Raw genomic sequence first — 25941 nt, 5'->3', positions numbered from 1 at the left:
GGTTGGGACCAAATTTTGAGAGCCTTTTCTGCCGTATTGAAGGAGTCTGATAGATACTTAAGGGATGACAAACCACTGGCAGCCCATGAGCCTTCTGTGCTTAGGTGCTCAGACACTTGGTTCACCTCCTATTATTATTTAGGTTGAAAAGCAAAGCTTGCCCTGCCTTTTCCATTTTATCCATATCCGTTTGTAGCATATTTCTATAATTCCTGATACTATGGTTCTCTGTATGTGAAATTGTGCTTTGGTATGAAGGAAAACCACAACTAGTTCAAGTCTCTTTGGGGGGAACTTTTGAAAAATACAAGCAGAAAAATAAAATATCATTTAGGAGAAAAAAAGACATGTCTGCCACTGAAGCTACGAGTGTTCTTCTATTAAAAGGCGTTTCATCTTATATGCAAAAGACACTTATCAGCATTAGTGGGCCATCTGAAATGAAGAAGAATAATTACAATTATACAAAGTTGTCTCAAGCCCCCTCCAAAATAGCCCAGTTGTCGCATAGATTTATGTTTGGAATTTCGAGACTTGGTCAGGACCAAGTGAATAGAAGAAGGAGGAGCTGGGAGAGAAGGGGGATAGAGAGGGAGTGTGTGTGTTTACTTTAGAAAAATTTTAAGCTGGATTCATTTTATATACCAAAGCTGGATTTCAAACCAGCTGAATTTCCAGATTGTTAGGTTCTTTCGGAACTTCCTACCTCACTGTAACCAAGCTTTGGCTTCAAAGAAAATTGGTCTATAAAATTTTTACCACATTTTCTAGTCAAAAGTGTGTGCTTCTACCAAGGCAGGGGACACTGTCTGTTACTGGCCCTCTCCTTGAGAGACCAACAGAAATGCGGCAAAGTTGGTAGAAACTGGGATACAGGCAAAGTAAAATCCTGTTAGCAAGTCTAATGAATGCAGAATGTGTTCTGTCCCTCTCGTAAGTGTTGGTTTCATTTTGTGGGAAGTACTGAGTGTTCTTCACAGTAAGTGTTTGTCATGTAACTTACTGAGATGGTGAGGAGAGCAGAAGGTCTGGCTGTGACAGGACACCCTGGATGCAGGCTCTTTCATAGTATTCGTTAAAATCGCCAGGCCTTCTCACTGCCTCTCACTACAAACGCACCATCATCGATACTGGTGGAATGGCTATCGGGCTTCATGAAGTCTAGCGCTCCTCATATTCATCACTTTAATTTTACCATATAATTAAGTAATGATGGACTGAAGCAAATGTATTTATAGCATATGTGAAAATCCTGGGGTAAAAATAGGATGCCGATAAATCTTCCCACATTCTAACTGACATTTGCTTGGTCTTAGGAGCACGGCATTCCTACTGACATGGGCTATGCAGTGGCCCCTCACCATTCAGGCGTCTATCCTGTACATGTTCAGCTATATGAAGCCTGGAAGAAGGTTTGGAATATTAGAATCACCAGCACTGAAGAATATCCACACCTGAAACCAGCTAGATACCGGAGGGGCTTCATCCACAAAAACATCATGGTGAGCATCTATGGTATGGGTAGGGCATACCACATTCTGCCCGAAAGAAGCAAAGAGAAGAACAAAGTATTAAAAGCTTAACAGAGGGAAAGCTCCATGCAGCAGGAAGCATAGTTTTCACATGCAAGCAAAGGATGTTTCAGTTATAGTCACTTTTTTTCAGTTCTGCAAACATAACTTTAAAGTGATATTTTACTGACACTACTGCTAATAAGCAGGCACTGATGCTAAACCACTAAAGAGACATTACATCTAACCTGCAGATAATTTATAGAAGCCATCATTTCGTCAGTTACTTAGCATGTAAAACACACACCGTCTCTCTCTATATTAACCATGCCAAGCCAAACTGTCCTCTTTATCAATGTCAGACTAAAAAAAAAAAAAAACACTTAAGTATTTACAAGAAGCCACATGTCCTGCATAATCATTAACAAGTCATAATATAGAGTACAAATGAGAGATGATGTTAAGTCATTTATATCTGTTGTCAAATTCTCTCCGAAGTGTCTCTATTTGGTTTTGTGTTTTTATACTGGTGACAAATATATATTGTCAAAATATATTGTTACTTAATACTTTGTGAGGTCTCTCAAAGTAAGTAATTAGGAAAAAAATCCTAATTTTTTCCCAAATCAGAAGATCTAAAGAGTACTGTGGTGTTAGGCGTAGGTCTCCTGATTTAGACACATGTTTAGACACACATTTAGATCACACTCATATTCTGATCATCTGGGTTTTGATGATCGCTCTACAAATCACTCATAGGACCTCAAATGAAACCTATTATCTTCCCTTCATTCCAGCTATTGGCCCTGCTATTCCTAATTCAGTTTCAGCGATTTGAACATTGTACATCCCACCCCATGTCCAATCAAGTCTCTACATTCCATCAATAATTCCTTCATAATATTGTAATATTCACTACCTTTCTCACAGCCTAATTCACTGCCTTGGCTCTTATTTGTAAACTACAGGGCTGATTTCTATTTCATCTATTTACAGCTTCTATCTACCCCCTACCACAGTCCATCCCATGGATAGTGCCAACCTTTTAATCCTAAAATGCTGCCTTCATCTTGACCTTCCTAACCTATTCTTTCCAGTTGTTTCCACACCCTTTATCTTGCTCTGCAGGGACCTAAAAACAATTTAAGTCTACCTTTCTAGCTCCTATTTTCCCATAGTTAGCACAGACTCACTCCAGCCAAAAAGATCTGCAGCAATATCACTGTGTCCATGCCTTTGTCATCCCTTCAACCTTGAAAGACTTTCTGACCACTCCATTTATTACTCAGTATCAAGTCCAGTATCTTATATAACATAAAGCACCTTGGTGTATGTCTAGCAGTTCAACACCTAGGTCCAGCCTACACTGGTCTTATTCTCCTCTGAATTCCCATAACATATCATCTTGTAACTCCACTGGGAACATAAAGACTTACCACATTTCAAGGTGTTTGTGCCCTAACCAGAGGCTCTGAGGCTCCAGTCCTATTGCATTATAAGGCAGTTTTTCTCTTTATTCAGTAAGCAACTGATAGAAAACCAAGACATCCCATCCTAATCCCTGGTTGTTAAATGTGACTCTCTGAAGAGAGCCAGAGACCTCAAAGCAATTAGATTGCAGACCTGATTATTTACTCACTCTTTCTAATGCAGATACCCACTGGTAGAGACTCCCACCAACCCTCCCAGCAGCCTCACGGGTGGCATTTACCAGGAACACTTGTTGGCAGTTGCTCTGGATTCAGGCCTTGCTTGTGCATGCATGCTCAATTGCTCAGTCATATCTGACTCTTTGCGGCCCTTTGGACTATTGCCCTCCAGGCTCCTCTGTCCATGGGATTTTTCGGGAAAGAATACTGGAGGGGGTTGCCACTTCCTCCTCTAGGAGATCTTCCTGACCCAGGTATTGAACCCACATCTCTTTCATTGCAGGCAGATTCTTTACCCACTGAGCCATCAGGGAAGCCCTAATTCAGGCCTTACATATAGGATATTGGCTTTAGGTCATTAGCGGAGATTCTCGGAGAAGGCAATGGCACCCCAATCCAGTACTCTTGCCTGGAAAATCCCACAGACAGAGGAGCCTGGTAGGCTGCAGTCCATGGGCTGGCTAAGAGTTGGACACGACTAAGCAACTTCACTTCCGCTTTTCACTTTCATACATTGGAGAAGGAAATGGCAACCCACACCAGTGTTCTTGCCTGGAGAATCCCAGGGACGGGGGAGCCTGGTGGGCTGCCGTCTATGGGGTCGCACAGAGTCGGACACGACTGAAGCGACTTAGCAGCAGCAGCAGCAGCAGCAGCAGCGGCAGTGGAGATTCTTGTGATTATGGTTTTCATAACCATCTCCTAGTTAGTTAGGATCAGCAGCTATAAGGTTTCCAGGGGCTTATCAATATATGAGAGTTTGAATTTGATAGTGTTACACTCCCAGAAACAGTTCTAGAGAGCAGATTGCCTAAAACCTCTCTTATTTCTTCTCTAACACAAGAGAGCTATTTCAGGAAACATGGTCAGTGTCCTGTAGCACTGGAATTAGGGAGCAAAGCAATGGGATATGACCCTCCTACACGCTGATGGTCTCCTCAGCCTCCTTTGGTGGCCCACTGACCATCCTAGGGCTCACAGTGACTCTCATCCTCTCAGCAAGCGTGATCCTCCCCACAGTTGCAAGGTAAAGCCTAACACTTCCTCTTCCCTCTGTTCAAATACAAATAATTTGAGAAATAAATGAGGCTCAAATATCTTTTAACTTTTGTCTCTCTCTATTGCATAGAATCAGCTAGATAAGCAAGTCCCAAAGTTGGCTCTTTATGTTACCATAGTTTTTCAAGCAAGATATTCAAACTAAATGCTAAAAGTGACTCAGAATCATGCATATTTAAAATGTAAAATTAACCTGGCATTTAATTACATGTAGGCATTTCATTATTTAGCTTTGGGACAATTCTCTCTACCTCCCATACACTACCTCCCATACCCTTTAAATCCTTCTTGAATATAAAGGATATACCATTGTGTTCTCCCACCTGGACTTGCATGGAATTTTGAATTGGTATTTGTGAAATAACTGCTCTTTCCAGGAAATTGTATTTCCATGAGTTATTAAGGAATATATTTGATTTGGTTAGAATAGTTTGGCACTTAGTTCTTTTTTGTTGTTGATTTTGTGTATAACATTATGAGAATATATAATGCTTTTAAACATAAATATCATCAGAGCTAATACTCTGCAATTAAACTGAAGTTCTCTAAATGATCTCATCAAGAGAAAATAGCTTCTAAGGACATAACTTGAACCAGTTTACCAAAATAAATAGGATATGTTCAATTTTTATTTATACAGCAATATATAATATATTGATTGAGCTGAGAATCATGTTTTCTAAGAAAACTTTCAAGGACTAGATTGAAATTTATTATAATGCACATTCAAATGAAAGAAAAAGAGCTGGTATATTTCTAGGGAATTGCAAAGCATGGGGAGTCCTGTAGAGTAATATTTTGACAACACTAACTGAACCAACTGTGCTTTAAGAATCAAGACAGAAAAAACTGGAGATTGATTGCTTAGGACGATAAGCTGAAGACTTGCTTATTTAAAATTCTGTAAAACTTGTATCTCTCCTAAATATATTCACTTATTTTCTACCACTTCAAGTGAATAATGACAAATGCAGATCATAAAGAAGTCATTAAATAAGATTTAGCTAAAGATTATACCATCTTGCACAGCTTTTGCTCACCCTTTTAAAATTATACTGCCATTTTACCAGGAAAGCTGTAAGAATTTGAAAAAAAAATCCTTATCATTAAATATGTGTAATTGAAATAAATAATGGCTTCTATATACCAAAGATAAAAAGAATACTTTTTACTAAGTGACTTTTTTTATCATTTTGTTTGTGATACATTACAAAAATTGCTAACCAAATGCATAATCTCTTTCTTTCTTTTGGAACTGGCAGTCTTCAGACTTAGAATCTGGGGCTGTTGCTACAACCTACAGTGGTCCTGTCAGAGTAAAGCTGAAACTATGACTTGTGTCTCAAATATTTGTTCTAATTTATAATGTTATTTCCTAAGAATCATATTAAGTTACTAATTGACTTCATTTTCTAATGCATGTGTAGAATTTGATAGAAGTATTATCCTTAAATTTTTTGCCATACTAGAATTACAATGTATAGCACAGGCAAATCCAATATGTTTTAAATTTCATTTTTACTTTTTTTGTTTTATTTCATAAGATGCTGGAACGTACTAGATTTCATAGCAGAAGTAATGACTTGGAGATTTAAAATAGATAAGTGGCTAAAATAATTCAAAGTCTGTCTTAGTTTTCACATATTTCTTCCACTGTCTTCAGTATTCCTCCTATAGTGATGTCATCCCCACTTTCCAGATTATGAAGGAATTGGGGGATGAATGATCTCAGAGATAAAGAATCCACCTGCAATGAAGGAGACTCATGTTCGATCCCAGGGTTGGGAAGATCCCCTGGAGAAGGAATAGCAACCCATTTCAGTATTCTTGCCTGGGAAATCCCACGGACAAAGGAGCCTGGCAGGCTATAGTCCATGGGGTCTCAAGAGCTGGACATAACTTGGCAACTAAATCACCACAGTAAAGAGTTGAATAAAGACACCAACTTTATCTTCCATGAGGGAAGAAGCTATGTCAGCATATTAATTGTTTGAAGGGAACTTTTTCCTTACTTGTCGTTCTTCCTTCAGGTTCTTCCAAGACAAACCTGTGGGCTTTTCACTCACACAATTTTCTATAAAGAATATCCAGGAGGTCCTAAAGAGCTGGACAAGAGTATCCAGGGAGGGGAACTTTTCTTCACTGTGGTCCTCAACCCAGTAAGTACTTTGAGCTTTTCTCCAAATAGATAATGAAAAGTGACAAAACAGATGAAAAACAGGGCAGGGTTTTGGTAGTTATCAGCCAAATCAATATGAAGTTTCAGTTATAAAACAGTAACTGATAACTAAATGGAACCACATTTAGTAATGGGGGAAACTAATTCTTCAAGTAGTAATGAGATGAGGAACCTACAGAAGAACCAAGGAAGTGCTCTAGCAAACCCTTCTCTGCACTGGAAAGTGATCAAAATTCAGATATTCTTGCTTTTATGCAGAATAAAATTTTCACCTATGAAACTCTTCTGTTCCTAATGGGACCAGTCTTTCATTTAGGTGACTGTACCTCTATTTTTTTCTTACTTAAAGTAAAAGTAGATGTGAAATGGGAGAGGAATTAGATAAGCAAATATGGTCATTACTGGAACATTCACGTCAGATCTTGTTTTGCTGTCTCAGGCCAGGGCAGAGCAGCCTGTTTTGTTGGGCTACTACTATTCTTTCTCCTTTACTTCTTAATACCAAGGTGCCAGCTTCCAAAGGAACCACTTGTATTTATTTCTATTTGAGGCAAGTGTCATAGAGTTTATGAGAAATAACTAATTGAAGGAAGGTGTATAAGGAAAAGAAGGGATTTTTATTTCCCTTCTGAAAATCACTGATATAAAATGTAAAGCTGTATTTATTTACAGTAAATTTGTCCCTAATATCAGCAATATTCAAGATTTTTTTTTAATGTAATTCTCCAAATGGGAAAAAAATTCTCAGAACCCTCTCTTGACCTTAATTTTACTGGTCTTGCAATCAAAATTGCAGATATTTTTCATTGTCTACTAGTGTTCAATAGCTATCTATTTCTCAGCTCCTAGAAAATGAGATGAAAGTAAGTAAGGGTAACTCATCTTTGGGCAAAATAAGCGCACATATCCAAAAATCACTATAGTCTGAATTTGTATGGCATTTGGCCTTTTGGAAGTTTATTAACCTTCCTACTGGCCAAAATATAAATAATTCTGATTTATATATCAGAAATAACCTGGTTCTTCTATCTTCTTTACAAATAGAAGTCTCTTTGGAATCATTTCCTATGGTTTTCTTCTTTTTTTCCCTCAATTCAACCAAAAGAGTTAAACCAATGCCTGATTGTGAACTGAAAACTCAATTAAAATATTCTTAATATGGTAACATTATCACCATAATTTTAAGACTCCTTAACCTATAATCTGTAAAATTCTAATGTTTTCTATTTCCTTTCATCAAAGAACAATAGGACTGTGAACGGGTAATCATTTATTTGATTTTTTTAAACAACAGTTGCTTTGGCGCTTAAGAAATTCTTAGTAGTATTGTAATTTAGAACTTTGTAAACCAAATTAGTTGTATTTAACATAGAAGAATTCAAAACTAGATCATTCATGACCAATTGTTGTTGTTGTTCAGTTGCTAAGTTGTGTCTGACTCTTTGTGACCCCATGAACTGCAGCATGCCAGGTTTTCCTATCTTTCACTATCTCCCAGAGCTTGCTCAAACTCATGTCCATTGAGTTGGTGATGCCATCCAACCATCTCATCCTCTGTCACCTCCTTCTCCTCTTGCCTTCAATCTTTCCCAGTATCAGGTCTTTTCCAATGAGCGAGCTCTTCACAGCAGGTGGTCAAAGTATTAGAGCTTCAGCTTCAGCACCAGTCTTTCCAATGAATATTCAGGGCTGATTTCCTTGAGGATTGACTGGTTTGATCTCCATGCAGTCCAAGGGACTCTCAAGAGACTTCTCCAACACCACAAATTGAAAGCATCAATTCTCCAGTACTCAGCCTTTTTTATGGTCCAATTTTCACATCTACACGTGACTACTGGAAAAACCATAGCTTTGACTATATGGACTTTTGTCAGCAACGTGATGTCTCCACTTTTTAATACACTGTCTAGATTTGTCATAGCTTTTCTTCCAAGGAGAAGTGTCTTAATTTCATGGCTTCAGTCACTGTCCACAGTGATTTTGGAGTACAGGAAAATAAAATCTGTCACTGTTTCCACTTTTTTCCCATCATTTTGCAATGAAGTGATGGGACCAGATGCCATGATCTTCATTTTTTGAATGTTAAGCTTTAAGCCAGGTTTTTCACTCTCCTCTTTCACCCTCATCAAGAGGCTCTTTAGTTCCTCTTTGCTTTCTGCCATTAGGGTTGTATCTGCAAATCTGAGGTTGCTGATATTTCTCCAAGCAATCTTCATTCCAGCTTGGGATTCATCCAGCCCAACATTTCACCTGATGTACTCTGTAAATAGGCAGGGTGATAAGATACAGCCTTGATGTACCTGATGTCCCAGTTTGGAACCACTCCATTATTCCATGTCCAGTTCAAGCTGTTGCTTCTTGACCTGAATACAGATTTCTAAGAAGGCAGGTAAGGTGCTCTGGTATTCCCATCTCTTTAAGAATTTTCCACAGTTTGTTGTGATCCACACAGTCAATGAGGCAGAAGTAGATTTTTTTTAATTTCCTTGCTTTTTCTATGATCCAACCAATGTTGGCAATTTGATTTCTCGTTCCTCTGCCTTTTCTAAATCCAGCTTATACATCTGGAAGTTCTCGGTTCATATGCTGTTGAAGCCTAGCTTGAAGGATATTGAGCATTACCTTGCTAGCATGTGAAATTAGCACAACTGTACAGCAGTTTTGAACATTCTCTGGCATTTCCTTTGGGATTGAAATGAAAACAGACCTTTTCCAGTCCTGTGGCCACTGCTGAGTTTTCCAAATTTGCTAGCATATTGACAGCAGTACTTTAACAGCATCATATTTTAGGATTTTTAAATAGCTCAGCTGGAATTCCATCACCTCCACTAGCTTTGTTCATAGTAAGGCTTCCTAAGGCCTACTAGGCTTCACCCTCCATGATGTCTGGCTCTAGGAGAGTGACCACACCATGGTGGTTATCTGGGTCATTAAGACCTTTTTCGTATAGTTCTTCTGTGTATTCTTGCCACTTCTTCTTAATCTCTCCTACTTCTGTTAGGTCTTTGCCATTTCTGTCCTTCATTGTGCCCATCTTTGTATGAAATGTTCCCTTGGTATCTCCAATTTCCTTGACGAGATCTCGAGTCTTTCCCATTTTATTGTTTCCTCTATTTCTTTGCATTGGTCATGTCCAATATATTTACAATTATTTATTTTTTACTAATTAAAAACCATATTATTATCTTAATTGAAAAACATCTCATAGTAAAGCTTATGTTAATCTTGAATACTAATTTGGACTAAACTAACTGAACAAACCCTTCAAATGTTTAGCAAAGTGTGCTACTTTTCAGGCCTTTATCAATAACCTTTGGCAAATTTGTCTTGCTGAGGGGATTCACAGGGAATAAACAGGAGAAAAAACTTCCCAGAACTTGTTCTTTTCTGATTCAGAAAACCTTCAGTAGACAATTACTTTCAGATAAATCCTGGGATTCAAAATAAATGACAGACCTTGTTAGATACCAAAATATATTCAAGGAATCCAAATTAACTTCATCTGGCACGCAAACTCCAATTTTTGGAAGCAACTGTAGTTCCCTAGAGACTTGTGGTTAAGAAGCGCACTTCTAGACTCAGCCCACGTCTTAGCCAAGGAAAGACTACTATCATTAGTTAGTGAGGTCTGCCTTGCAGAACAGACTGAGGAGTGTTTCCCACGGCCTGTTTCCCATGAATTCTCCATCCCAAAATAAAATGTCTGGATAAAGTTTGTGTTAAAATTAAGAAAGGTCCTACTGTGTAACACATGGAACTCTGCTCAGTGTTATGTGGCAGCCTGGATATGGAAGGGGAGTTTGGGGGAAAAGGGATACATGTATATGTATTGCTGAGTCCCTCTGCTGTTCACCTAAAACTATCACAACATTGTTAACTTGCTACACCCCAGTACAAAATAAAGAGTTTTTTAAAGAAAGAAAAGAAAATGAAAGGTCCAGGTACAAGTAGGCATGCTAGTAATTTAGCACATGACACTTTTTAAGGACTGAATGAGAATGAGAAAATCTGATAGAATCAAGTAGTTATTAGCTACAGGAAAGAAAAAAAATTTAATCATACCAGATTTGAAAGATAGTAATTATGAGCTTCAGTGATACTCCAGACCTTGATAAGAAGTAGTATTTCATGTGTGAATGAATGAAATTTAATGTCCAACAATGGGGTAGGGGTACTACAAGAGCAAATTATATTCCCCCCATAGTGGAATACATTCAGCCATTAAAAAATACATTGTATAATAATTTTTAATGATATAGAAAATATTTATATTTAATGAAAAAAGTAAGTTATTGGAAAACTAGATGTGAGCATGCAAATAAACTAGAATGAATTCAGCAGAATGTTAACAATGGTTGCCCTAGATCATAACATTAAAGATGATTTTTGCTCATTTGCCTAATTTTTATAAGTCTACATTTAACATGTATACTCTTAAAACCAGCGCACACACACATAAAATGTTAGATTAAAGACAACAATAATAAAGAATTATGGAACACTAACAGTGAAGGATATAAAATGTAATTATTTATTTAGTGATATATCAGAGGGAGAATTAGTATTTACTCATTCCAGTTGTTTCCTATCTGTCCCATATGTCACCTAACACCTGCCTCGCTACACAGTTATTTGTGTACATATATAGCACCTTTTCTCCTATATGAGGGGACATTCTTGCAGAATGATCTATGTGTGTTTCATTTTTGTGCTTCCCATAGTATCTGGATTAATGTTTTAAATCTAGTAAGAGGTCACTAAATGTTTTCTAAATAATTAACTAAACGCAAGAATAGCTATGTTTTAGGGGCATTGCTTGACTTAGGGTCATATCCAAATGTGAGTAACAGTAAGCCTGGTTTTAATATAACTACATTCTAGCAGATTCTCTGCTTTCAAGAGAAAGAAATTCAGGATCCAGGAAATTTTTTATGGAGCCCTAAATGTTTGGCAGGTTTTTACAAGTGATGATGAATTAGCCTGACGTGAAACAATGGATAATTAAAGCTGGAAAGAACCACAAAATTCCCCTACTTGATCACCCAATTTTAGACTCAAGGCCACGCCGTGTTTTTCTGAAGAACACCTCAGCCTTTGTGACTCTGGGGTCGGTGCTTCCACCACTGCAACACACTGCTTCTGCACTCCTGGGTAAACTGGCCTTAATGTGATGCACATCACCTCTTAATAGGACTCGGTTACCTGGTGCCACGAAAATGTGCGAATGGCTTAAAATTTCTGGCCATTATCTAGAAAAAGCAACCCATTTTTTGAGTGAAAAACAAAAAATAAGTAAAAGCTATAATAAACAGTTATAGCTAAGGAAAAATGTCAAATGTACTTTTAAAGAATTATGAATAATAAACTATATATTTGTCTTAAAATAATAAATCTTATTGATATTACATATAACAAAACATTTAAAACAATTTTTGTTCTATTAAATTTAAACTTTTAAATTTGCAAAGCCAAAAGATACTTTATTTCATTTGTTTCCTACTTTCCATATTAGCCCTATCTTTCTATCAGTGTTCTTCATGACTAACTAGTGTTATATAATTACTTGCCACTGTGAAATTAAGAATAGTCCAAGAAAGCATGATCAAATCTTTTTGATTCTACAGTTAAGAAAAATAGGAATATTGTAAATTCTCAACTCATTGAAATAGATATTTTTAAGAAATTAGATATTAAAGAAATGAATATTATGTTATTCTTTGTTTAATCCTTTCGTGGTTTCACATAACTTATAGGATAAACAAACAAAAAATCTTCAACTTGGAAAAAATTAAGCCTGGCTCCTACACACCTTTATGGTTTCTTTTCTCAATAATCTCATATATCCACCTTTCACTCCATGCGTACAGAAGAATTTGTAGTTCCCTACTGTACCCACTACAGTGTTCTTGCCTGGAGAATCCCAGGGATGGCAGAGCCTGGTGGGCTGCCGTCTCTGGGGTCACACTGAGTCGGACACGACTGAAGCGACTTAGCAGCAGCAGCAGCACACAGGACCTGTTATCTCATTCTGTGCCTTCAAGTGCCTCTACCTCAGGCTGGCATACCTTCCAGAAAATCTGAGCTTATTTATCATCTTTTTATATAAAAATTCCCCCAACTCTCCAGTTTCTCTTCTGTGTTCTTATAGAACATGGCATAACTGTAACATAAATTGCCCCCAATACTGTAATCAATTATCTTTCTCATCCAATAGTTTGTGCATTCCTTAATAGAAAGCATCATGTTTTATTCTATTTTTAATCAATATATTGCAAAATTTTGTTGCATAGTAGACTCAATAAATGACAGTGGATTAACATACACGCATATATGTATGCTGTCTTTGAATCTGATGCAAAATCTAGGTGCCTTGGAAATACCCACTCACAGAATTCATTTGACTCAAGAGTTTGCATTACTGTGCTTTCATTTCTCCCAACATGCCATTCAGGGATATCCTTTTGAAAGTCATTAACATTATGAAAGAGCTTTCCTTGTGGATCAGCTGGTAAAGAATCTGCCTGCAACGTGGGAGACCTGGGTTCGATCCCTGGGTTGGGAAGATCCCCTGGAGAAAGGAAAGGCTACCCACTCCAGTATTCTGGCCTGGAGAATTATATACAGTCCATGGGGTTGTATATAATGCTCAAACTGCCACACAAGTGCACTCATCTCAATGCTAGCAAAGTAATGCTCAAAATTCTCCAAGCCAGGCTTCAGCAATACGTGAACCGTGAACTTCCAGATGTTCAAGCTGGTTTTAGAAAAGGCAGAGGAACCAGAGATTAAATTGCCAACATCTGTTGGATCATTGAAAAAGCAAGAGTTTCAGAAAAACATCTATTTTTGCTTTGTTGGCTATGCCAAAGCCTTTGACTGTGTGGATCATAATAAACTGTGGAAAATTATGAAAGAGATGGGAATACCAGACCACCTGACCTGCCTCTTGAGAAATCTATATGCAGATCAGGAGGCAATAGTTAGAACCAGACATGAAACAACAGACAGGTTCCAAATAGGAAAAGGAGTATGTCAAGGCTGCTTTTTTTTTATCACTGTGCTTATTTAACTTATATGCACAGTACATCATGAGAAAAGCTGGGCTGGAAGAAGCACAAGCTGGAATCAAGATTGCCAGGAGAAATATCAATAACCTCAGATATGCAGATGACACCACCCTTATGGTAGAAAGTGAAGAACTAAAGAGCCTCTTAATGAAAGTGAAAGAGGAGAGTGAAAAAGTTGGCTTAAAGCTCAACATTCAGAAAACTAAGATCATGGCATCCAATCCCATCACTTAATGGCAAATAGATGGAGAAACAGTGGAAACAGTGGCAGACTTTATTTTCTTGGGCTCCCAAATCACTGCAGATGGTGACTGCAGCCATGAAATTAAAAGATGCTTACTCCTTGGAAGGAAAGTTATGACCAATCTAGACAGCATATTCAAAAGCAGAGACATTACTTTGCAAACAAAGGTCCGTCTAGTCAAGGCTATGGTTTTTCCAGTGGTCATGTATGGATGTAAGAGCTGGACTATAAAAAAAGCTGAATGCCAAAGAATTGATGCTTTTGAACTGTGGTGCTGGAGAAGACTCTTGAGAGTCCCTTGGACTGCAAGGAGATCCAACCAGTCCATCCTAAAGGAAATCAGTCCTGAATATTCATTGTAAGGACAGATGCTGAAGCTGAAACTCCAATACTTCAGCCACCCGATGCGAAGAACTGATTCATTTGAAAAGACTGTGATGCTGGAAGGGATTGAAGGCAGGAGGAGAAGGAAACAACAGAGGATGAGATGGTTGGATGGTATCACCGACTTGATGGACATGAGTTTGAGTAAACTCCAGGAGTTGGTGATGGACAGGCTGATGGACAGTTGGTGATGCAGCCTGGAGTGCTGCAGTCCATGGGATCACAAAGAGTCAGACACAACTGAGCAACTGAACTGAACTGAACTTTATGAAAAGATGGTCAGTTTCATGCACAGGAAGAAAAATCCAAGGTTAAAGATACTGAAATACCATTTCTTATCCACCATATTGTCAAAAATTCAAAAGACTGATAAAATATTCTGTTAACAAGGCTGGGGGAAAACAGATACTCTCATATATCATAGTGGTGCAAAGTTGTGCAACCTGTAAGGAGAGAATGTGAAATGTTACAGCCACTATGGAAAACAGAATGGAGTTTCCTGAAAAAATTAAAAATAGGACTACCATATGTAGGACTACCATATGGTCCAGTCTGGAGAAGGGCATGGCAACTTGCTCCAGCATTCTTGCCTGGAGAATCCATGGACAGAGGACCCTGGTGGGCTACAGTCCATAGGGTCACAAAGAGTCAGACATGACTGGAATGATTTAGCACACATATGATCCAGCATTTTTACTTTTGGATATTTGTCCAGAAGAATTGAAAATGAGATCTTAAAGAGATACTGGCTGTCCAATGTTCACTGCAGCATTATTTGCAATATACAAGAAATGTCCTTTGACAGATCAATGAATAAAGAAAATATGGTATATATGCACAGTGGAATATTATTCAGCCTTAAAAAGGAAGAAAATCCTATCATAGGCTACAACATCAATGAAACTTGAGGACGGTATATGCGAAGTGAAATGAGCCAGTCACAAAAGGACAAATACTGCATAAATCCATTTCTTGAGGTGTCTAAAGTAGTCAGACTCATAGAAACAAAGTAGAATGGTGGCTGCCAGGGGCTAGAGGGAGAAGATGGAGAATTGCTCTTCAGTGGGTATGGAGTTCTAGCTATGCAAGATGAGAAGTTCTAGACATCTACTGTACAACCATGTGTACATACGATACTGTACATTAAGCAATTTGCTAGGAGGGTAGACTTCATGTTTTTTTACCACATTTTTTCTAAAAGTGAAAGAACTTTAAAAGATACCTTTTGATTTTTCTGACAGTAGATTTTTTAAGGGGGCAGTTGGATTTTTTAGTCTCTTTGTATCCCCCAGAATTTATCCTAGCAGTGATTTTTTTTGAATTTTATTTATTTATTTATTTTTATTATATATATATATATATATATATATTTTTTTTTTTTTTTTTACTTTACAATATTGTATTGGTTTTGCCATACTTCAACATGAATCTGCCACGGGTGTACACGTACTCCCAATCCTGAACCCCCCTCCCGCCTCCCTCCCCGTACCATCCCTTTGGGTCAACCCAGTGCACCAGCCCCAAGCATCCTGTATCCTGCATCAACCCTAGACTGGCAATTCATTTCTTATATGATATTATACATGCTTCAGTGCCATTCTCCCAAGTCATCCCACCCTCTCCCTCTCCCACAGAGTCCAAAAGACTGTTCTATACATCTGTGTCTCTTTTGCTGTCTTGCATACAGGGTTATCATTACCATCTTTCTAAATTCCATATATATGTGTTAGTATACTGTATTGGTGTTTTTCTTTCTGGCTTACTTCACTCTGTATAATCGGCTCCAGTTTCATCCACCTCATTAGAACTGCTGGGATGACCCAGGGAGATGGTATAGGGAGGGAGGTGGGAGTGGGGTTCGGGATTGGGAACTCATGTACACCCGTGGCAGATTCATGTTGATGTATGGCAAAACCAATAAAGTATTGTAAAGTAAAATAAAGTAAAAAAAAAAAAACACAGAAAAAAATATAATTGATCATTTAATCAATTAAAATGTAATAAAAAATTTAAGTCACAAATCTAATAAATGAATTCTAAAAACCAAAAAAAGAAAAAAATGGGCCAAAGAACTAAATAGACATTTCTCCAAAGAAGACATACGGATGGCTAACAAACACGTGAAAAGACGCTCAACATCACTCATTATCAGAGAAATGCAAATCAAAACCACAATGAGGTACCATTTCACGCCAGTCAGAATGGCTGCAATCCAAAAGTCTACAAGCAATAAATGCTGGAGAGGGTGTGGAGAAAAGGGGACCCTCTTACACTGTTGGTGGGAATGCAAACCAGTACAGCCACTATGGAGAACAGTGTGGAGATTCCTTAAAAAACTGGAAATAGAACTGCCTTATGACCCAGAAATCCCACTGCTGGGCATACACACCGAGGAAACCAGAGTTGAAAGAGACACATGTACCCCAATGTTCATCACAGCACTGTTCATAATAGCCAGAACATGGAAGCAACCTAGATGTCCATCAGCAGATGAATGGATAAGAAAGCTGTGGTACATATATATAATGGAGTATTACTCAGCCATTAAAAAGAATACATTTGATTTTTTTAATATTTATTTTTATTTATTTATTTGTCTGTGATACATCTTATTTGTGGCATGTGGGATCCCTAGTTTTAGCATGCAGACTCTTAGTTGTAGCATGTAGGATCCTGATCCCCAACGAGGGATTCAGCTCATACTCCCTGCATTGGAAGCATGGAGTCCCAGACACTGGACCACCAGAGAAATCCCTTCACAGTACATTTTAACCACGAATTTAATCATGTAAAAACAATTTCACAAGTCTAAAATCTGGTATATTCTATAAAACAAATGTTCTGGAGTTTTCAAAAAAATATCATGTTTGAAAAAATTAAGAAGAAGGATCATTCTAGTTTAAAAGAAACTAAAAGATATAATCTGTGCTGTGCTTAGTCTCTCAGTTATGTCTGACTCTTTGCAATCCCATGGACTATAGCCTGCCAGGTTCCTCTGTCCATGGGGATTTCTAGGCAAGAATACTGGAGTGGGTTGCCATGCCTTTCTCCAGGGGATTTTCCCAACCCAGGGATCAAACCCAGGTCTCCTGCATTGCAGGTGGATTCTTTACCATCTGAGGAAGCCCAAAAGACATAGTAACCTAATACAATTTTTAAATCTTAAGCCTTCATTCAATCCTGAATTTTTAAAAAATATATAAAAGTCATTTTTCTAGTTATTACTTCTGGGTAACAAAGCATCCCCAAAACACAATGGCTAAAAAAGAAAACAGTAATTATTTTGTCATGACTCATGGTTTCTATCGGTCAGAATTCAGGGAGGGCTGCACATGGTGAAGATTCTGGTCTCCAGTGTCTCTTGAGGCTGCAGTCAGATGGTGACTAGAGCTGAAAACTTGGCGGCTGAACAGCTGCTAGCTGGCAGGGCATCTCCTCACTGTCTGGGGGCTCTTTTCTTGCTGCTTGTTTGTTCTTAATTAATTTTTAAATTTTAATTGGACGATAATTATTTTACAGTATTGCGATGGCTTCCGCCCTACATCACCATGAACCGGCCATAGGTATACATGTACCCCCCTGTCCTGAACCCAGCCTCCCACCTCTCTCTCCCCACTCCCCTCTAGGTTGTCCCAGAGCACCGGCTTTGGGTGCCCTCCTTCATGCATCAAACTTGAACTCGCGCTGGTTACCTGTTTCACATATGATAATATATATGTTTGATGCTATTCTCTCCAGTCATCCCACCCTCTCCTTTGTGACCTCTCCCCCAGGCTTCTAGGGGCTTCCTCATAGCAAGAAGCCCTCGGGCACTCACACAGAACTCATCAAGTGTCAGGATGACCAAGGCAGAAGCAGAACTGCCTGGGGTTCAGAAGTCACAGCAGCATGCCTGCTCACATGCTGCTTGCCTGCATTCAGAGGGAGGAGAATTTGATTCCACCTCTCCACAAGGGAGTGACAGAGTTTTAGAAGAGAGAGAAACTGGTGGGGCAGGGGGCATCTTTGGAAAATATGATTTATCACGGACAACTATGGAACAAATAGAGCAATTTAAATAGGAACTGAACAATAGATGACAATTAATTATATCTTCTTAGACATGATTAGATTTGATTTTATAGTGTTCTTCGATGATGCATGCTAAGGATTTAGTGGCAGTGTTTTACTATCTGCAACTTATTTCCAAGTGATTTAGCAAAATAACAGGTACATTTAAGAGAGAAACAAAGAAAATACAAAGCAAATGGAGTGAAATGAAACCAGCTGGAGAATAGGTAAAGGATATACAGATGTTCATTGTCTTAATTTTTTGCTTTTCTATAGGTTTATAACATGCTCCTCAAGTAACTGAGTGGGAAATAATGTAAGTTAGGTCATATTATGTCTCTGCTCACATCTTCCAGACCTCCTTCTTCAGTGTAGAAGCCTGACTCCTTACCGTGACCCACAGGACCCCATGGGAACTGAACCCTTACCTCCCTGATATTATCTCCAGGCAGAGGGAGCAGCAAGTACAAAGACCCCATAAGTGTGCTTGATGTGTTTTAGGAACAGCAGGTAGTTTACAATATTCTATTTTAATTGCTGCCTCTCAAGCATCTTCTCCATAAACCTCTGTGTACACATCTCAGAGAGCTTCTCGTGTAACGTGAAGCCTCGGTGCCCTGCCTACTCACTCTTTTCTTGGTTGTAGGAACTTCAGCTCTAGAAGAACTCAGTCAAAGACAGATCAGTTCTCACTGTACCCCCAAGTGCCTGAGAATTCTGTTTAGGAAAGTAAAGTCAGAGCTAGCCAGGATAATGTAAGAAAGTTCTGTTACGTTCAAATTAGAATTTCACCTATTTGATATTCCCTGCAGGATGCTCAGTACTGTTTCAATCTTACCTCCAAAGCATATTGTATTGTATTATAACTGAAGTTTAGAGTGTCTCAGCGTTCCCTGTAGCAACCAGTAGGATCTTAACAAGGTTTACTTTGCAGGGTTTAATGCACTGCCTTTCTCCGTGGCTGCCTTCCACTAACACTCAGTGTTCCACTGGACCTTGCTTGCCTGAGGGCCCAGAGAGTTGTGCTGCCTACTACAGGCCTCGGTGATGTCCTGTCTTGGATGGAGGCCCCCACAGAAGCCACATTGTCATTGCATATATTTGCTCCTAAGGTTTTGGTCTTGGGTCTCAGCAGAATTGTGGTTCTTTCTGGAGGTCATATGATACTGTCTTCAGGGGAGGTATCAGTCCCACAGATAATTGGGCCTTTTGATTTCCAAGATGAGGAGGTTGACCACATCTTTCCTTCCAAACCAGTGAACCCTGTGTTCAGTAGGGCTTGTGGATAAACTCAGTGTGTCGGGAACTCAGCAAGATAATAACAACACAGGTCTCTCTTATTAGAAGTTAGATATTTAATAGATATTAGAAGTCAGGGTTCAAAAGTGTTACCAGGCCATCTGAGTGCTCACTGCATTGGCATCAGTAAAGTGAGCAAACCCAGGTGAGATTGCTATCCTGGGTGAAAAGATGCTAAGACTCATCTGGAGAAAACAGGACAGGGAAATGCCAGGGAGGCTTGACTAGGTGTCCTCCATACTAAAATTATAATTCTGAGACTGCCATTTTCCAGTTTGGCAAAAGCCTTTAAAAGAAATCTTCCTATCCTTTAACGCTATAATTCTACTCCTATGAATCTATTCTAGATTTTTTTAAAGTGCTAATTGTAATAAGAAAAGACAATGGAAATAAATGATGTCCAACTGAAAGGAAATGTGTACATAAGGTCCACTTAGGCTATTATGCAGATTTAAACATCTGTGTGTACAAATAATTTGGCAATAATTTGAAAAGTTAAGATATGTATATTTATGTTAGTTGCTCAGTCACGTCTGCGGAGAAGGCAATGGCACCCCACTCCAGTACTCTTGCCTGGAAAATCCCATGGACGGAGGAGCCTGGAAGGCTGCAGTCCATGGGGTCGCTGAGGGTTGGACACAACTGAGCGACTTCCCTTTCACTTTTCCCTTTCATGCATTGGAGAAGGAAATGGCAACCCACTCCAGTGTTCTTGCCTGGAGAATCCCAGGGACGGGGGAGCCTGGTGGGCTGCCATCTATAGGGTTGCACAGAGTCGGACACGACTGAAGTGACTTAGCAGTAGCAGTAGCAGTCACATCTGACTTTGCAACCCCATGCACATGTCAGGCTTCTCTGTCCATGGAATTCTCCAGGCAAGAATACTGGTAGCCATTCCCTTCTCCAGGGTATCTTCCCAACCCAGGGATTGAATCTGCATTGCAGGCAGATTCTTTACCATCTGAGCCACCAGGGCAGCCCTATATTATGTATAACTAGGATTCAAAATTATATATAAGCTATCAGAATTTTTCTTTAAAAAATCTATAGATAAAAGTACTGAAAAGAAATGGATCTTTGGACGTTGAAATTTGGGACTTTTTTCTTTCTGCTTTTCTGTATTTTATAATTTTTCTTTTAATGAGTTTCCATTATCTTTTTTTAACAGATAAAGCACTGACTTTTAAAGTACTAACACAAGAGTTTCTATTAACAAAAAATGATCAAATCAGTTCAGCTATGAATTACCATTTATAGAAATTATTTAAGTCAAGGTATTATATTAGGGGATTTGGTTCAACAATACTTTTTGAGCATCTAAAGTCTTTCTCATTTCAAAATATTAACACCTTGTAAAATTCCATAGGATAAGTGGTGAAACACTAATATTTCTGTGATTCTGCTTTTTCCCTGTCACAACTGTATGGACTGCAACAAGAACAAGGCAATAAGCCAGAAGGGCCCCTGAGCAGGAGAGAAAGAGACAAAGGAAACCTGTTGATATCTTGTGCCAGGCCATGGGCACCATGCTTGTTGTGAAGATAAAAGTGTTAGTCATTCAGTCCTGTCCGACTCTTTGCGAGCTCATGGCCTGTAGCCTGCCAGGCTTCGCTGTCTATGGAATTCTCCAGGCAAGAATACCAGAGTGGATTGCCAGGCTCTTCTGGAGGGGATCTTCCTGACCCAGGGATCAGACCTGTGTCTCCTGCATTGTAGATGGATTCTTTACCATCTGAGCCACCAGGGAAGTCCAAGCTTGTCATAAGGGACTCTATTTCATTCTAGCAGCAATTCCATGAGGCTTTGTGTATATTAACTTATTCCGTCTCAACAGCAATTCTATGAGGCACATCATAGATGAGGAAACCGGGGCTCAAAGAGATTCCCTAATTTGACCAAAGAAAAACAGTAAGAGAAAAGTCCTCATTCTTTCTCTGTCATTGTGCTTTGTTGATAGACTATCCCTGGCCCACATTCAGAGCCCTGAAGAGCCTCATTTTAAAACAGAATGAAGCCACACCACTTAGTCTGGTTTCTCATCCTAAGGGACATACTACGCACAAACATGAGAGAAAGAGTGATAGAGCAATGGGAGTGGGAAATAAAGCTGAGAAAGAAAGTAGGGACTCACCCCCCTGTGAAAAAACAAAAACACCTATAAAAAGCACCCAAGAACTTAAAAAGCACAGCTATGCGGTAGAATAGAACGGTTTTCTGACAAAACATACACCTCTATGCAAAGCTGAGATAATTGGTATATTCAATGCTTTATTTTTCCTATACTCTGTAATACAGGAGAAATGTAGTACCTGAAAGCTATTCTGCACAAAGATCATCCTAACTCTTCCCCAAGGGCTCTGAATGGATGAGGTGTTTGTTTTGTTTTTGTTATACTTAAGAATCTAGTAGAAGACTTACAACCATGAGGTGATTACTAAACTGAAGGCCCTCAGAATATGCAATATCCACATTCAGAGCTTGTTTTTTGTTTGTCTGAGTAAAAGCCAAGAATAGACTTAACAGCTACTTAGTTATTGATATGCCTTGAAATATGTTGCTAGAACAATGTAGAAGTGGAATTGAAACATCAACAAAAGCTTTGTGTGTTACTGTGGTTTCAGTTGAATGCCGCACTTTGTATACACACAGTTTCTGTGGTTTAACTTCAGGCTGTTCTCTGCGGTCTTCCCATAGAAGAGGAATGCGTCAGCAGCACAGCTCCGCTTCCTGTGTAGGCTGGAAACTGTTAACTGCGACGTTTGGAGATCGTCTCTGAGAGTTCTCTGCCATATGTTAAACTAAACTCGATACGAAAAATCATATCAGTTTCCAGTTTCCCAGAGCATTAAAGAGGGAAAAAAAAGAGCTCAAGCTTTATAAATATAAAAAGCATCTGTCTGCACAGGAAATTCTACTCTGTTATTTTGCAAATGATCCCTACTTATATTTACAAGAGAAATCAGATCTGATGAAGCATATAGGAAGTAACGCACCATTTTGTTCAGAATTTTTAAATATATATTCTTAACTCGGAATGGCTGGCTGGACTGTGAACTAACCAGCATTGAACCGAGCTCTCAGCAGTGCTGCCCAGCATGCTCTTAAGCATTTATGCTTCCGAGTGAAAGGAGATGGAATATTTTGATAACTTAAACATTTCTATCAGATGTCATTTTCGTTTAAATGCTCCCACCACTCTTCCCAATTCAGGAAGAGCATTCACAAAATGTTTGGCACAATTTTCGTTCTAATTTTTTACTTCTTCTGGACTCTCTGAGCCTTGAAAGAATTCTCTTCATAGCCACTCAACCAGTTGCAGATATCCTTGAGTTCATCTTCAGTGGCCTTCTTGAGAATCCCTTTCTGTGACTTCCTTTCCACCTGCCTCCACATTGTCACCTCTGGTTTTGTCATTTCTTCTGCTCTGACCCACCATTGCCTCAGAAGACTGACAGCTGAAACCTGTAACTAGAACCCTGACCATTCGTCAAGTCTCCGGAGAACTTCACGTTGCCTTTATAACACTCCCTATCTTACCAGCAGTCCTTTCCGGGTGTATATGGCTCTACACCCACTGACTCACTTCATCAATTCAGTGCTCCAACATTTAGGCTCGATTTCAGATTGTCTTCTTGCCTCTCAGAGAGTACTCAAAGACTTCCACCAAAATATTGGTGCTTTCCTGCCTCTTTTTTAATCTAAAACCCTATCCATGTCAGTTTTACCAACTGAACTCTCTTTAACCATGAAACCATAAACATTTTCTTCCATTTTTTTCTTTTCCTATCTTTATCTTGCCTCTTTTGACTCATTTGTTCATTCTTTTACTAACTTACTCCTCTTGCTCTAGGTACCATTTATTTCCCTTCTTTTTTCCAATATCATTTATTGTTAATTATCACTCATCCATCACCAAGTTTTGCCCACTTTTACTGCTTTCTCTTGTTTATAAGTTGCTGTCTCTTCTACTAAGCTTTCACTTGCAGTTCCATAAATCAGCAGTCCCCAGCCTTTTTGGCATCAGGGGCCAGTTTTGTGGCAGACAGTTTTTCCACAGAGCCAGATGGGGGGCGGGCAGTGTTTGGTTTTGGTTTTGCTCGCCTCCTGCCATGCAGCCCAGTTCCTAACTGACCACAGACCAGTGCTGGCCCATGGCCTGACGGTTGGGGCCCCTGCCCTAAATAATGCTGAAAAAATATATTAATCTCTCAGTGTAGTCCTGAAAATCTAGTCTGAAGATGAAAAAATAGCACCACTTTCTTCACAAGAGTCAGAAGGAGGGCACTCATGGTACATCAATAATTTTTATTAAAGAAAATTTCTAATTTTCTAACCCCACCAACCACTTCACTATCTGTCTCTTTCATATCCTATTCTATGTCCACCTGAAAAGAGTGTACTGTAATTCAGTTCAATTCTGATGTTAAGTGCTTGTATTAGCATCAGACTCCACAGGTTTAAGGGCCAGGTTCCCAAGAAAACTGCCTTTACCTCAGATGCCAGCCCCAAGTGGCTGAGGGATCCCCCAGGTCTCCTGGTTACAAATTCAAGCTTTCCCCCATCCCCTCAGGTTGCACAAGCTGCTAGAATGGCCCACAGACCCCAGGAAAGCACTCCATCATGATTCCCGTCTTATTATACAGGATACACAGAGCGCAGGGCCTGGGGAAGAACACAGCACTTCTCTGCCGCTCATGGTGAGGTCAGGGCACGTCAGTGTGTTCACCGAGAGGCACCACTGGCCTTCAACATGCAGGGTTTTCACTGGGGATTCTATTACATGTTTGATTAAATCACTGGCCACATGCGAACTTAATTTCCAGCCCTCTCTTTCCTCCTTTCCTTCAGAGAAGCTCAGTTTGATATCATGTAAGTTAAAGCTCCAACCCTCTAATTACCTGATTGCTCTTTCTGGCCTCAGTTCAGTTCAGTTCAGTCGCTCAGTCGTGTCCAACTCTTTGCGACCCCATGACCCCGGCCCTCACAGCACGCCAGGCCTTCCTGTCCATCACCAACTCCCGGAGTTCACCCAAACTCATGTGTATCAAGTCGGTGATGCCATCCAGCCATCTCATCCTCTGTCATCCCCTGTCCCTCCTGCCCCCAATTCCTCCCAGCATCAGGGTCTTTTCCAGTGAGTCAACTCTTCGCATGAGGTGGCCAAAGTATTGGAGTTTCAGCCTAAGCATCAGTCCTTCCAATGAACACCCAGGACTGGTCTCCTTTAGGATGGACTGGTTGGATCTTCTTGCAAAAGCCTATCCCTATTCTGAGGCATTACCATAAGCTATGTAGGGCCCACTGTGAGTCACCTCAAAAGCATAAACTGTTAGGACTCACCATGAATAACAAAGAACTTCTATCACTAAGGAAATTTTACGGGTTTAGAGTTTTCCTCCCAGGAACCAGGGACAAAGACCAGTCAAATTCCTTAGTAACAACAATCAATCCTCAAGACGGTGAATGGTCAAAGATTTGTTACCACTTCCCACATAAGACAAGTGGTCCAGGCCCTCACCCTGAAATTTAGGATTCAACGGCTTTTATCTTGGGCCCTCAGATGAAACTGAGACTAAAATAACTGCATTTTCACATCCTCTTAATTGTTCATTGGCTAAGCTGCCTGATGATACAAAAGTCAACAGATCTTGACTTCTATGTTTGTCAGGATGGGATAAAGGAATCTGGAGTTTGGAGACCCAGAAGCCTTGGCCCCAGTCTACGTGGATAGACTACAGAGGCTTTCACACAAATGGGAGGTCCTACAGTTACCCAAGGTAGTCAGAGGGTGGCTAAGGCACCTCCTCACTCACAGAACCTCTGTCCTGGTTATAGTTTTGCAGAGTTTTGCACCTCTCTCTCCCTCTTCTTTCCTAACAAAGCTCTCTCATAAAACTAGTTCTAAAGAGAATGTATGTGACACAAAAAAGTTTAATGAATTGTTTTATTGTGCTTATTATTGAAAAAGAAAATGAAACCTTTAAAAAAAAGTATTCATCTTATCTATGATGACTAATTTTACAAATTCCATGGTAGGCCAAGGCATACAGATATTTGGTAAAACATTATTCTAGATGTTTCTGGGAAGATATTTTTTAGATGGGATAACATTTAAGTTAATAGGTTGACTAAAACATATTACCCTTCATAATGTGGGTTGGTCTCATCTGATCAACTAAAGGCCTGAACAGAAAAGACTAACCTCCCCAGAAGAAGAGGAAATTCTGGAATACCCAACTACTATATATATATATATATATATATATATATATATATATGTATGTGTGTTAGGTCTCTTTAGTCATGTACGACTCTGTGCAACCCTATTGGATGTAGCCCACCAGGCTTCTCTGTCCATGGAATTCTCCAGGCAAGAATACTGGATTAGGTTGTCATGCCCTCCTCATATATATATATATATATATATACACACACACACACACACACACATATATACATACAATACACAAACATACACATATACATACATCCTGTTGGT

General features: G+C 39.3%; 1 protein-coding gene across 1 annotated transcript in view; it reads left to right on the top strand.

Annotated features, from left to right (window-relative positions):
- LOC138082013 (bifunctional heparan sulfate N-deacetylase/N-sulfotransferase 3) overlaps positions 1-25941 on the top strand; it is a 168739-nt gene that overhangs the window by 84525 nt on the left and 58273 nt on the right. Inside the window, exons 4-5 of the mRNA XM_068975221.1 lie at positions 1317-1502; positions 6250-6378. Coding sequence (XP_068831322.1) covers positions 1317-1502; positions 6250-6378 — 315 coding nt within the window. The remainder of the gene's footprint in view (positions 1-1316; positions 1503-6249; positions 6379-25941) is intronic.

Source organism: Capricornis sumatraensis, chromosome 7 (genome assembly GCF_032405125.1).
Source record: "Capricornis sumatraensis isolate serow.1 chromosome 7, serow.2, whole genome shotgun sequence".
NCBI lineage: Eukaryota > Metazoa > Chordata > Mammalia > Artiodactyla > Bovidae > Capricornis > Capricornis sumatraensis.
The sequence above is the reverse complement of the archived record's forward strand: the minus strand, read 5'-3'. Positions and strand labels throughout refer to the sequence as shown.